Here is a 14,884-nt window from a genome sequence, read left to right as displayed (position 1 = left end):
CACAAAAAAACCTCTCGTGACGAAAGCAATTCCAAGCCCCAAAATTTCTGATATCCAATTGTGTGACGAACAAAATTAAGTTTAATATAAAAATTAAAAAAAAAAAATATAAATTAATAAAAAAACAAGCGAAAATTGGCATTGTGCGTTGAACAGTTGAACTAGCGGTTTTTCTAAAAAGTCGTAGAACAAACATTTCTAGATTTTTGAAATGGAATAAATCCCCATCATTACATCTAAGCTTTTTGAGCACTTTGATACAAACAGACAAGCAAACAAACTTACTTTTCATTTCATTTTGACAAGTCCATTAAAAATTTCTAATTTATTTATCTTTTGAACCAGCTATCGGATTTGAGTGATCGAGGTATCAATTTAATTAGCATTTTTAAAAAAAAAAAAATTTGTACTAAAAGGTTCCAACAGTCACATTAGCTGCAATAATTGAAATTTTTCTCCTCCCACTTTCACCCCCGTATCTCATTACCCAGGTGAATTAGAAAAAGTTTTAGTATACCATTTTGTAAGTTAGGACTAAGCCTTTCGATCGGCATGCTCGATCTGATCGGACAGTCATAGCAAATTTCCAATTTAGCTGTATATATTGCTGGTCGGATTTTGCACCCTTCGTGCTGCTTTCGTCACCGATTTGAACCAACTTTGGTCATAATGTGTAAGACAATAACTGTGACAATTCTGTGAAGTCATAAAAATCAAGAAAAACATGCTTAGATATAAAATTTTATTATTTCGCCGTTTTTCCATAGATATTAAGGAATCATATCCTAAACGACGCTCAATTAATGCAGCTTTGCAAAAAAATTAAATTCGAAGTTCGGAATTTTTTTTTCGAGTTTTCCATGAATTTGAAAGTAAAAAAACCAAAAAAAAAAAAACAGCTTAAAAAAACAACATTTTCTGAATTCAAAAATTAATAGCTCATAAACTACTGGCTTAAATATTAGACTGTGCATATATGAGTTACAGATATATTTATTAGCTTTCAGGAAAAATAAAGCTTTTGTAAATAGATTTTGGCATTCACGAGTAATGAAGACAAAAGTGGACGCACCTCTAAAAAAACGTCAAGAAAAAAAAAGCCAAAAATTTTAAAAGTTCTAAAGAAAAAAATTAAAAACATAGAAAGAGATTCCAGATTTGAGCCGGCAGGAAGCTCAAACAATTTCAAACAAAATTATATAACTGAAATACAAATTCCTGGGCAGGACTGAAATGTAAAGGGATGTTCACGGTTTCAGTAAAGCACATGTGCCCGCTGACATGCTGCCACTGTGAAGTGAACACCCTAAAAGTTATTGTGGTCGTATTATCAGCAATTATTATTTATCCACTTTTCCAAAATCATAAAAAAAAACTTTCTTGTTGTGCTCTTAATTGAACCGTTAATTTTTTCATTGTTGACAGACGAAAAAGGAAAATAGGTCATCGCGAAGAGTTGCAATAACATTGCCATGTTATTGTTAACGCAAAGTAATGCCGATTGGAACGTAGCGAGAAGTGTAAATCAAATTGCAAACGACAAATCAAACCCCACGCATTTTTATTCTTATTTTATATCAATTTTATTTATTATTATGGATGAGAAAACTATTTGTTTTAATCGATAATTTACTCTTTCAGCTCTTCAGCAGGTACTGGAATGTCAGAAACCTACAAGCATGGTGTATCACAAGCTCCAAATGAAAGCCACAAACAATTTAAGAAAGTCATTCCTGATGGATCAAAAGTTTCACAGCGTAATTCAGACGTACTTGTGGAAATTCAATTAACAAAAATTCGAATTTCCCATGATACATATCCAACAAGTTCATCATATTCATCCAGACAAGTTTTAATTATTTCCGATATAGAAATACGGGATCGTTTAATATCTTCAGATATAAACAAACTTCTTTATCATCCTTTTAAAAACAACATACCGCAGAGAAACAATGAAAATATGATCACTGTGAAAGCGCTTAATATTCGATCAAATCATAATAAACAAAGAGCTGAAGAATGCTCGTTGAAGGTTTCCATTTTGCCAATAAGACTTAACATTGACCAAGACACTTTATTGTTTTTGGAAGAATTTTTTTCGTCCTTAATTGAAAGGTCTAGAAAAATTGACACAACAAGTAGCAATGATATAGATTTGGATCGAGATATACCAGTTATGGCCGTAAAAGGAATATCAAGCGTGGTAAATGAATTAAAAGATAATGGAATATTAGATCGAGATATAACTGATCGCATTGAAGAAAATACTTTAAAATCGAATGAGTCCGACGAAGATTGTTCCTTAAATGATCCCATTTACTTTAAAGAATTTATATTTAGTCCTGCTTTGCCGATATGTTTTGACTATCATGGTCGACGAATTGAGCTTTCCCGTGGTCCAATAACGGGTTTAGTAATGGGACTCGCACAGTTACAAGGATCTGGTATAAGTTTACGTGAAGTAATAAATAGGTAAGTTTAATAATGCTGTTTTGAAAAATAAAATTTAATGCATGTCGATAGAGAACTCTCTTTAGAGGTAGTGGCTCTCTTCGTTCCAATTCGTTTCGGCGGAGACACTTGAAACAATTTGTATAACCGTTGTGTTTGTTGAAATGTATGTTACATGGAGATGGAGCCATCTCCGACCCTATAAAGTATATAATTTCTTGATCAGCCTCAATAGCCGAGTCGATATAGCCATGTGCGTCTGTCCGTCTGTTTGTCCGTGTGAGCTCCTAGATCTCACAGACTATAAGAGATCCCACAAAAAAACCCCTACACGAGGTAAAAGTCTAGTGACGAAAGCAATTTCTAGCCCCAAAATTTCTGATATCCAATTTTGTGACGAACAAATTTCATTTTAACATAAAAATTTTAAATAAAAATATAGCCTTGAAACACACCTTGCAAATGATATATAGAACATACCTGTAGCTTCTATGGTTTGGAAACTGTTGAGGTTTCAATTTTAGCGGGATTTAGCGTTTTTCCGCTAAACTAGCGGTTTTCCAAAAAGTCGTTGAAAAAACATTTCTAGATTTTTGAAATGGAATATCTAAACTTTTTCGATCGGTATATAACTCGATCTGATCGGATAGCCATAGCAAATTTTTCAAACTAGCTGTATATATTGCTAGTCGCCTTTCTCACCATTCGTGCTGCTTTCGTCACTAGCGCGAACTGCCGTACTTAGTGATAGAGATACCAAACTTCCACTTACAGACTTCTATATACCTTACGCTAATCAAGTTTGTTTCAAAATTAAGCCACGCCGCCCTCCGCCCCCGTTCGTCTGTATAAACAAAGTGATCTCAGAGACTATAAGAGATAGAGTAACCAAATTTTGCACATTGATTTTTATATACCCCACGCAGATCAAATTTGTTTCAAATTTAAGCCACGCCCCCTCTGCCCCCACAAATATTGACGTAAGTAACGGGTATCCTATGGTCGGGATTTCGACTAGTTTCTTTTAATATGGTTTCTATGGTTTTTAAGTTTCCTTATGTGGCGATTTCAAAGCAAGCGATATGTAAATAATGATATACTTTAACCACTATTTATAGCAAAGTTTTTAAAACTTTAGATAGGCTTTTCATGTTGATCCCAGTATTTTTCAGATATAAATCTCAGAACATTTTTACAGTACATTGTTTAAATTACGTTAAATAAAGGGAAACATATTTTTGGAACCCGCATTTAAAAAAGTACAGTATGCTCGTAGGCAGGCAGAAGGAGCTAGGCAGACCCTATAAAGTATGTATATTAGAGGGGGTCAATATATTTCTCGCGACAAAGCGGTTATGAAAATCGTAATCTACAATGAATTCTAAGAAGAAATGTCCAAAAAACCATGGGTCTAAAATCATTATCAAGCTTCCACTTTTTACGGAGGAGTTATTTCGCGTTTTTTTTTATGTTGGTAATTGTCTGTTAGGTGGAACTTTCCTTAAAAAAAAATAAATTACACAACCCCAGATAGAGGACGAATTATGATGAATTAACTAATTTTTTCAATTGAATTTAAAAAATAAGCATTTTTGTTAAGATTCTTAGAGTTTCAACAGTAAAATTTAATAGGGTTTCTATTTTTTTTTTTTTTTAGAGTTGAGTTCCACCTAACAGGCAAGTGGTATTAATTTTAGACCCATGGTTTCTTGGGCAATTCTTTTTAGAACCGCTTTGTGCATTTTTTATACTCTTAACAAATTTACCCACTCTATTATATATATGTATATTCTTGATTAGCATTAAAAGCCGAATCAATATAGCAGTGTCCGTCTGTCCTGACGTACAGACTTCTGTATGAACACCTACATCTCTGAGAATGTAAGAGCTAGAAACACCAAGCTTGGTATGTTGGTTCCTCTATATTGGACGCCCCAAAAATTATAAATGTTTTTCGTTGTATATCCACACACCAAAAATCTCTAGAGATTTTTCAAAAAAATGGTTTTACGAATTTGAAAATTTGGGAGCTTACAAAATGTCAGTGATTTCATATTTTTGATATACAATATGTATTTACAAAGTCACTGAAGTCGACTGCCATAAAATTATTTAAAATTGCAAATATCATAAGTTGTTAGTAGTCTTGAATTTTTTGCAGAACTATATTAGTTAAGACTTTTTCGGAGAGTAGTTTTATCCCACAAAAAAAACCTCTACACGAGGTAAAAGTCTAGTGACGAAAGCAATTGCTAGCCCCAAAATTTCTGATATCCAATTTTGTGACGAACAGAATTCAGTTTAATCAATAAATTTTAAATAAAAATATAAATTAATAAAAAAAAGCAAAAAGGGTAAGCTTCTTTGTACATCAAAATTACTTTTTGCGCAGTGCCGAATGCCAATTTTCCCTTTTTTTTTTATTAATTTATATTTTTATTTAAAATTCAATTCAATCAAAAAAGTCAATCACACCTTTCCAATGATATATAGAACATGTCAGTAGCTTTTATGGTTTGGAAACTGTTGAGGTTTCAAAGGTAAAGTCTAAGCCTTTCGATCAGTATATAACTCGATCTGATCGGACAGTCGTAGCAAATTTTCCAACTTAGCTGTATATATTGTTAGTCGCCTTTCGCACCCTTCGTGATGCTTTCGTCACTAACGCGAGCTGCCATCCGCAGTGATGTGCGAACTCACCCTGCATAATCTTAAAAGAGCATTCAGGAATGTTCTACAAATTTTCTATAAAAAAAGCATAAAAAGAGCAATATTCTATGCCCCAAATTTATTGAATAAAATAAAATCGATTTTCAAATAAAATAAAATTGCCTATCAGGTGTGTTCTACAAATTTATAAGAGCGATAAAGCAACCGAAAAGCAATTGTTGGTGTTCCTGAAAAAAAGAAACCATTGCTTTCAATTGTCAAAAAAAAATTTGAGAGATTTGACAAAATTAAATTAAATTAAGGAAACATTTAAAACCGGCCCTGAGTGAATTTAGGAAGTTAAAAGTTTGTTAGGCATGAGTATAGGCCCTTGTCGAGCGGCAATGACTAAGCCGAGCTGTATGAATTTCACTTTACTTTTTGTTATCGATACTAGCTCTTGCATCATTTTGCAGAATTTAATTAGCAATTTATATTATTTTTATCAATTTCTACTTCTTCATTGGCTAAAACAGCTGATACGGTCGATGTCTTACTGCTATCGAAACGTTTTCGAAACCGAGTTCATTGCATTGAACTAAATTATTCCGATTTTAAAATGTGAATTTTTTTTTTAATTTAGCCCCTTTATAAAGAATGAAGAAAATTTCGAGCATGCTTTGTACTGGTACTTATTAAAAAATCTCCATTGACAATTTAAATTAAAGACCAATTCATCTGCGATTGCAATAAAATCACTTTTCTCAATTTTGACTTTAAGCAGAAACCGAGGCCTCCATATCCATTTTAGTTTAACATTTATACTAAAAAATAAAAGGATTTTACAATTTTAAAATTATGTTCTCTCAACATATTATGTGGATTACCTAAGCCCTAAGCATTATTCCAATATTCTTCATTGGTTTAATTTTTATTATAACATACTTATCGTATTTTAATTGCATTTAGCAGTAATTCAATTAGTAATCGCTCCTTTACTTGTGATCGATCAGTAATCAGAACCTGCTGAATGACATGATACTTTTTTATAAAAACGTGGCAACTCTATGCCGTAATAAAAATGCATTATCTAAATTCCGTTAGTTTTAAATACTGCATCAAGCACATATAGACTCATTTTGCAAATGTATATTTATTTAAGATAAAATTCGCAAATAAACACAGAATATCAACATGAAAACGGTTGTTTGTCGTTAGGTATGAATGCTGAATGCACAACTATAAGCACAAAAGTATCGTATGTATAGAAAATCCTTTATAATATCAAAACTATAAATTTTATACAACATTTCATTTTGGTAACACTTAAAGGTGTTCAACATTATGGTGCAATTCAAATTTGAAAGCGATGACTTAACTCTATCCCGAAAAAACTTCTGCTGAACAATATACTTTTTGTAACATACGATACTTTTGCAAAAAGGGGTCGATATATAGGACAAACCCAGATGCACATTCTCTCAGTTTGGATAAGATTTCTCAAAAAAGACAAAAAGTTTAGCATTGAAACTTGATTTTCGACATATCGTTCCTATGACAGTTATGTGATATAATTAAGCGATTTGAACTAGAGCTGGAGAATCATCGATGTTTCGGCAAACCGATGATTTAATTTTTTAAGCCAAAAACATCGATGATTAAACATTGATACTTTTTTTTGGCGCCATTTCAAATTTCAATTTCGTTAGCCAAAGGACTACGGCTATATACATGTTATCCTCTCCTATTACCTTTTATACATTAAAAAATGTATATAAATATAATATGACAATAAAATTATTAAAGGATTTTCATTATTGTCTGTCCTTGACTTTCACAATCTCTGAACACCACCACCAAACTTCTTAAGCATAAATTGACGCTTTTAAAATCACGCTTATGAAATTACGCTCATGAATGACACTTTGAAAAGACGCCTTATAAAATGCACGCTTGCAAAAAAAAAATCGTCGAAGTCGATGTTTTAAAAATCATTGATGAATTCAAATATTCCGAAAATATCGATGAATCGATATTTTAGTCGATTTGTCTCCAACTCTAATTTGAACCAAATTTGGTCAGGATATATAAGACTGACTTAAATGTATATCTGACAGATTGGCTTAGATATCTCAAAAAACCAAAAAAAAAAAAAAAACCGACCGTAAAATGAATATATTAAGTTTACAGGCATACCTTCTAAGCCACTCAGCCAAAAGTTATGTGTGATTTAATGTGTCTTACAACATATTAAAAATAAAAATCCTTTAGAGCCATTTTGTTATAAATTGCATAATGTATGCTAAAAAATCCTTATTTCAATTGTAAAATTTTACCTGAGTACTTTAGTAAAAACGTTAAAAGGCACGTCTAAGAGCCCTAAACTTCCCTTTCCAACAATATATATCTTTTTATCGTCGTTTTTTTTTTTAAGTCGTGGAGCTAAAATTTCTGGATTTTTGATAAGCAATAATTCCTCATTATTAATTTAAATCTTTTTCAACACTTTGATGCAAACAAATTGATTTTTTATCATTTCGGAAAGGCCACTAAAATCTTAAAAAATTTGATATCTTGAGCCAGACGCCGGATTTTAGTGATCGAGGTGTCAAATGACGCGTATTTTTGAAAAATAAAATTAATAAATTTACCAATGGCCCCATTAGATGCCATTTTTTGTTAGGTAAGACTGTACTTTTTGAACGGTATATAACTCAATCTGATCGGGTAGTCCTAGCAAATTTTTACATTTGAAATATTATATTTAAGCTGCACTAATTCTGACATAAATAAGTATTAAAGAAAATTGATATAACAGATATTGAAAAATTAATGGAAATATATCGACCGTGTACAAATTGAGTTCTTAAGACTTCTTTGGAAATCTTGAAATTAATTTGAATTCAATTCTTTTTATAAATCTTTTGGCGAATATTCTAACGAGAATTGAAACAGATAAAGTAAATATGTTAACTAATGCTTTTTAACTTACTGCATATGCAGCAGCTTTTAAGAATCTTTTCGGGGCTGAGGAGCCATGGGAAATTGTGTATTTAACGAACGACTGGTATCTGTAAACGATTTAATGTCATCAGAGGTGCTGCTGTCATCTTATGCTGTAGTAATTTCTAGTTGGCAATCAGATTGACCTATCGTGGTGGAGTCTGCGGAATCAGTTAACCATTATAGTAGTGTTCATTAAGCAATCTAACAATATCGGGATGCCATCTGTAGTTGCAACGGAGTCTTGTCAAAATTACCGTTGGCATCGAGGCTATAAACATTGCTGCGCAGCAGGAGCTCCATAAGCGAATGTCTTTATCCCAAATTGACAGCTCGATTGCTTGTAATGATGGCTCTTAGCTGCTTATGATTACCCGACAGTATTTTATGACATGTATCCTGTTGCTTTATGCCCATGATACCAATTTGAGTCTCTGGCTCCATAGAAGCGCCAGGCTAATCGATGAAAACGTGTGTGAAATAATTAAATTTACCCAAATTAGTTGTGACCAGACGGCCAACAGTGCACAGAGTAGTTATCATAATTCCATACTGACGTAATGTGATGACAGACATTAAATCATACATACTCTTGGCACAATTGGAATGCTCTTGCAGCAGAGGATGCACCGAACTTAATCCCTTGACAAATATGGAGCGTGAAATGAGACGAATTATCTGATGATCCTGCTTCACATTAAGAGTAACCAGGCGTGACACTTTGGATCGATCTTCCAGTAGGCTCTCCAGACGTTAATTGCCAGCAAAATACTTGCGTATTTTCAAGGCAATTGTGTCGAAGGCCGAGTTCGAACCGGCAGTTACAAGAATGCGACTTCGTTGCTGATTGCCTGGTGGTCCGAAGACAATGTGGAGAGTCTGAATGTTGCGCCTATTGACAATATTCTTGACTGCCTGCAGCTGTTCCAAGTTGGTCACAATTTTACAGAGCCAAATTGAGCAAGTTTGGAACACCGGAGCGACGTTCTATGGACTCTTCTGCAGCAGTTGCATTGCTTGATACACATGCCTAAATACTAGAATACTAGTTGGATTCTTATGCTTGTGTGGCATCAGCGCCATAATACGATGCTCCAGCAGAGGAGAGGCCAATAAACTGGCCGTGGGTATGAGTACAACTTCATCCACGTGTAGATTGAATTGTCTCTCTCTCTAAAGCTATAGCTAAGTTTGTTAAATTTCTTTAGCGTGACATTCGGCTGCATTCACTGGGCATACAGTTGCATAGTGGACACATTCTCGATACTCAGCAGTGTGCTAAGCACCGAACAAAAATAATCATAGTCCAGACATTCCGGCTGCAGATACGCACAAAAGGTGTCATCCTTTGTACTTTGACGTTCATTTGTAAAATTCACTTCCAAGGCTTGCAACAACGGCTGCTTTGGCTCATTGTCCGTCTAGCGAGTCACCATGTTAGCAATCGTCGACAATTGCAAGTTCATCGATTCCAATTCTTGTGAAACTTTGTTCACGTATATTTCAAATAAAGTTTAAGCGCAAGTATGTATGAATGACACTTTTGGCGCAAAGACAAAACAAAATTCACGAGAAAAACACATATAAAAAATTGACAGTTTTCAGGGTAAAACAGTTTTTTTTCGATCGATATATAACTCGATCTGATCGGGCAGTCGTAGCCAATTTTCCATATTATCTGTAAATATTGCTAGTCGCCTTTCGCACTTTTCGTTCTGCTTTCGTCACTAGCACGGACTACCGTCCGCAGTGATATTTCATAAAAAATTTAAATTTGAATGTCAGTATTATAGGGTTGTGTGAGTTATTGAAATTGTACAGTACCTTATTTTTGTGTTGAAAAGGCTTACTCAAGAAAAATGTTAGTGCTCATTTTTTACCGTTAAATTTTGCGAGCAGGCCTGAAAAATTTTTTTTCAAAAAACATTTTTTTGTTTTTGAGTTATTAGTTTCGCTACGCTAAATCGGCCACTGCGTGGCGCAGTGGACAATATGTTAGACTGAGGCTCAGAAACTTGAGTTCACATCTCTCTTGATCATTGCTTTTTATACCCTGAGCCCATTGAAAATGGCCAAAAAAGGGTAAATTATGTTTGGCAGAATGCATGTAACAGGCAGAAGGGGGCGTGGCAGACCCCCCAAAGTATATATATTCTTGATCAGGATCCACAGCCGAGTCGATTGAGCCATGTCTATCTGTCTGTCCGTCCGCCTGTTAGAACGCGTCGAGTTTTATGTTTGTTGAGATATCAGAACTAAACTAATAGAATATGCGTCTGGGCTGGTATTATACATCCTAATCAAATTTGGCTAAAATCGGTCCACTATATCATATAGCTGCCATAGGAACGTGGGATCGAAAATAAAGATTTAGTATGGAAAAGTTTTTTATTTGTTGAAATATCAGAACCAAACTGATAGAATATGCATTATGCATCCTGACCAAGTTTGGTTAAGATTGGTCCACTATATCATATAGCTGCAATAGAAACGCTCAATCAAAAATTAAGTCTTAAGGTCTGTCTCCAGCAGGCCCGGAAATAAAAATTCCTGTCAAACTTCATAAAAAAAAAAGATCCTTAAGTTTTTTTTTAATATGTAGTTAAACAGGAATTTTTATTTCCTGGCCTGCTGGAGTCAGGCCAATAGTATGAAAAAGTTTTTTGTTTTTTGAGATATCTTAACCAAACTGATAGAATATGCATTTAACTTGGTTTTGTCCATCCTGGCCGAAGTTTGTTCAAATCGGGCGACTATATCATATAGCTTCCATAGGAGCGATCGGTCAAACATCAACTTTTAGCATGAAAAAGTTTTTTGTTTTGTGAGATATCATGACGAACAAAATTCAGTTTAATCTAAAAATTTTAAATAAAAATATAAATTAATAAAAAAAAATAGGCGAAAGGTTACGATATCTCGTAAAACAAAAAAGTATTTCATACAAAGACTTAATATTGGACCGATCGGTCCTATGACAGCTATATGATATAGTGGTCCGATTTGAACCAACTTAGGTCAGGATATATAAAACCAAGTTAAATGCATATTGTATTAGTTTGGTTAAGATTTCTCATTAAACAATAAAGTTTTTCACAGTAGAACTTGATTTTCGCCCGATTGGTCCTATGACAGCTATATGATATAGTGGTCCGATAAGAACTAACTTCGGTCATGATTTTTAAAACTATAAACTAAGTTTTTCATGCTTAAACCTAATTTTGACCCGATCGGTCCTATGCCAGCTATATGATATAGTGGTCCGATTTGAACCAACTTTGGTCAGGATATATAAAACCAAGTTAAATGCATATTGTATTAGTTTGGTGGAGATATCTCATAAAACCAAAAAGTTTTTCGTACTAAAATGTGATTTTCGACAGATAGAAAAATGTATTTATTCACTTAACAGGTAACATCTTCCAAACCCCTCAACAATTGATGTTTCATATACCAAAAAACGCGAAATTGTACGCATTACAACATATTAAAATTTAACAAAAATGGTTTTGTCAGAAATTGCCAAAATGTAAGCTAAAAAACTTGATTTCACATGTAAAATGTTAGATGAGTACTTTAGAAAAAGAGTTTAAAGGTAAGCATAAAATCACACCTTTCCAATGATATATAGAACATATCTGTAGCTTCTATGGTTTGGAAACTGTTGAGGTTTCAATTTTAGCGGGATTTAGCGTTTTTCCGCTAAACTAGCGCTTTTTTCAAAAAGTCGTAGAACAAACATTTCTAGATTTTCGAAAAGAAATAAATCCCCATCATTACATTTCAGCTTCTTTAGCGCTTTGATGCAAACAGACAAACATTAAGTGCATCCGTTGGGCATGATCACATTGCACCTGTGGCTCCAGCACATGCTGTACGCTGTATTCTGGATAGATTCTCTATTTTATATTTTTTCGAGAGGGCTGGCCACCAGACCAGTGTTCATATGTCAGTATGGGTCTGACTACTGCGGTATACAACCACAGTGTCATTCTTGGGTGCAATCCCCAGCTTTTGCTGAAGGTTTTCTTGCACGAGTAGTAGGCTATGCATGCCTTCCTAACTCTTTCCTCAATATTTAGTTTCCATGATAGCTTTGGGTCAAGTATCACACCTAGATACTTTGCTTTGTGCGATAGCTGCAGCGTGCGTCCGCTGAGCCTTGGCAGGTTGAAGCTGGGAACTTTTGTTTTCCTGGTGAAAAGCATTAGTTCTGTTTTCTCAGAATTTACACCTATGCCGCACGACTTAGGCCAGTCGTTTAGTTTCCTAAGTGCTACCTCCATTATGTTGCTGATTGTGTCTACGAAGGGTCCGGATACGAGCAAAACCACGTCGTCAGCGAATGCTATAGCTCTGACCCCCCCTTTGTTTAGCTGTTGAAGTATCTTGTTCATATTTATTAGCCAAAGTAGCGGGAACAGTACTCCCCCCTGAGGTGTGTCTCTGCTCACGTATCGCGTGAGATTATCGCCACCTAGGTTGACTGTTATCTTCCTACTCCTTAGCATATACACGATCCATGAACTGATGTATCACTCGAAATCTAGGTCTAAGAGGGATTGCAGGATGGAATCCGCTTTTACATTATTAAAGGCTCCTTCAATGTCCAAGAAGGCAGCCAGTGTGTAATGTTTCGCTACAAGGGATGCTTCCACCTGTCGCACTACTTCGTGTAGTGCTGTCTCCGTGGATTTCCCTTTTGTATACGCATGTTGGGCTTTGCACTGCTTCCCCTCAATCTTATTACGTATATGAATATCCAATATTCTTCCCAACGTCTTTAGGCTGAATGATTAAAGACTTATGGGTCTGTAGTCCTTTGCGAGGACATGCCCTCTTCGTCCTGGTTTCGGAATGAATATTAGTTTCGCCTCCCTCCAGGCTCATGGTACATAGTTAATCCTAATGCAGTCCTTGATTATGTCAGTCAGCCTCAAGAGTGAGTCTTCCCCTATGACTTGTAGCATCTTTGGTATTATTCCGTCCGGTCCTGGATTTTTATATGGATCAAACGTGTTTATTGCCCAGAGTAGTCGCTCTCTGGATATTTAGTCTTCGTTGCCATCTTGGTAACTGCTAGTATCTAGGGGAGTTTCAATCTCCGTTCTATTGTTTCCTGGGAAGTGCGTGTCTGCCAGTATCTCTAGTGATTCCCTGATAGACTTTGTACTATTTCCGTCCGCCTTGTTCAACGGGCTCGGGTTGTCGTGTTCTTTCGACAGGATCTTGGCGATTCTGGCCGTGTCCTTCACGTTGTCTATGGATTTGCAATTTTTGGCCCACGATTCTTTCTTGGCCTTATAAAGCGCCTGTTTATATGTCTTTAGGGCTTCCTTATATGGTTGCCATACCTTGCTAGCATAGCTTTGGTTGAAAGTCTTCCTAAATATCATCCGTAGCTCTGCCAGCTCCTGGCATCCACCTCGGTGGCAGGAGGATATGTAGGTCCCATTTAGTTTGTTGTTGAAATTGTCCACCTCCTCATCTATTCCAAACGCGGAGAGATCCTTGTTTTTTGCTGTTTTACTCACTTTGGATTGAACTTTCTTGGCGAACTGGTTCCAATCTGTTTACCGCGGGTTACGTAATTTTTCGGGCTTGATAACGTCGATATCAATCCCGAATTTTATGTACATGTGGTCTGAGAAAGAGTGGCGCCTAGAAACTCGCCAATTTTTTACCTGTAACATGTTGTTACCTGTAAGCAGCGTGAGGTCGAGGACTTCCTCCCACCCCGGGTGTTCCTCACTACTTGGGAATACAAAGGTTGGAATGCTGCCTTTGTTACAGATAGTAATGTTCATGTTGATAATGGAATCAAAGAGGGACTTACCTCGATCATTGTTCTCGGAGCTGCCCCATACTGTGTGCCTACAGTTTCCGTCGCAGCCTACCAGTAAGTCTGTTCGGTTCTTCTCCGCGTGTTCGAAGAGCCTTTCCACTGATGCTGGTGGGGCCGGTTCATCGTGCGCCTTGTATGACGAGGCAATGTGCAGCGCTTTGCCCTGGCTCAGCTCGATTCTGACAACTGCCAGATCCTCGTTGCTCAGACTGGGGATTAAAAGTGCTTTAAAAATTGATCTTATTAGTAAACAAGTTCTCGGCTTACCTTCGGTGTTTAGGTATAAGGTTTCGTAGCCTGTTGTTGCCAGGCCCATGACTTTAAGGTCACGCGTCCAGGGTTCTTGGATGATGAAAATGTCAATGTCCTTCTCGCGGAGAAGGACCACCAGATTGTCTGAAGCCACCCTGCTACGCTTCAGGTTTATCTGCACGATTTTTGGCATCATTGTGTTGAGTCGGTGGTTTTGTCGGTGGCGGTATCGAGCGTCCGGATCAGCTTGTCATGATCCGTTTGCCCCTTGGGTAGCCAGATGCGCGCCCGAGGACGCCGGGGGATGTCCTTGGCTTGGACGAGCTAAATCTTAAGTCCGTCCCATGTGCTGCCAATCTTGGCGACACATTCTGTCAAGAACACCCTCAACGCCTCGTCCACGCAGGTGTTTACCCTGTGGCCACGGAGTCGTAGGCTGGGATGGAGCTCCCGGTTTGGCCAGGACATGGTCCATAACCAAATAGGAGAGTTTAGTCTCTACCTCACCCCACTTCTCCGCCAGCAGCTTCCCGTCGGCCTTAAGCTCGTCTATCAGAGCCATGGACAGGCTATCCTTGACCACCTCGCTGAAGGTCCTGGTCTCTGCCTTGCCAAACGAGGTAGCCCGGGGACCACCAAGTGCGTCCCTCGCTCTCTTTGGCGCATTGTGCCCCTCCTCTTGGG

At 36.4% G+C, this 14,884-nt stretch overlaps 1 protein-coding gene across 1 annotated transcript in view; it reads left to right on the top strand.

Moving 5' to 3' along the window:
- Positions 1-14,884, top strand: part of LOC117782702 (autophagy-related protein 2 homolog B) — a 131,045-nt gene that overhangs the window by 91,786 nt on the left and 24,375 nt on the right. The window contains exon 16 of the mRNA XM_034619729.1: positions 1,642-2,472. Within this exon, the coding sequence (XP_034475620.1) occupies positions 1,642-2,472 (831 nt within the window). The remainder of the gene's footprint in view (positions 1-1,641; positions 2,473-14,884) is intronic.

The sequence above is a fragment of the Drosophila innubila genome (genome assembly GCF_004354385.1).
Source record: "Drosophila innubila isolate TH190305 chromosome 2L unlocalized genomic scaffold, UK_Dinn_1.0 5_B_2L, whole genome shotgun sequence".
Taxonomy (NCBI): Eukaryota; Metazoa; Arthropoda; class Insecta; order Diptera; family Drosophilidae; genus Drosophila; species Drosophila innubila.
The sequence above is the reverse complement of the archived record's forward strand: the minus strand, read 5'-3'. Positions and strand labels throughout refer to the sequence as shown.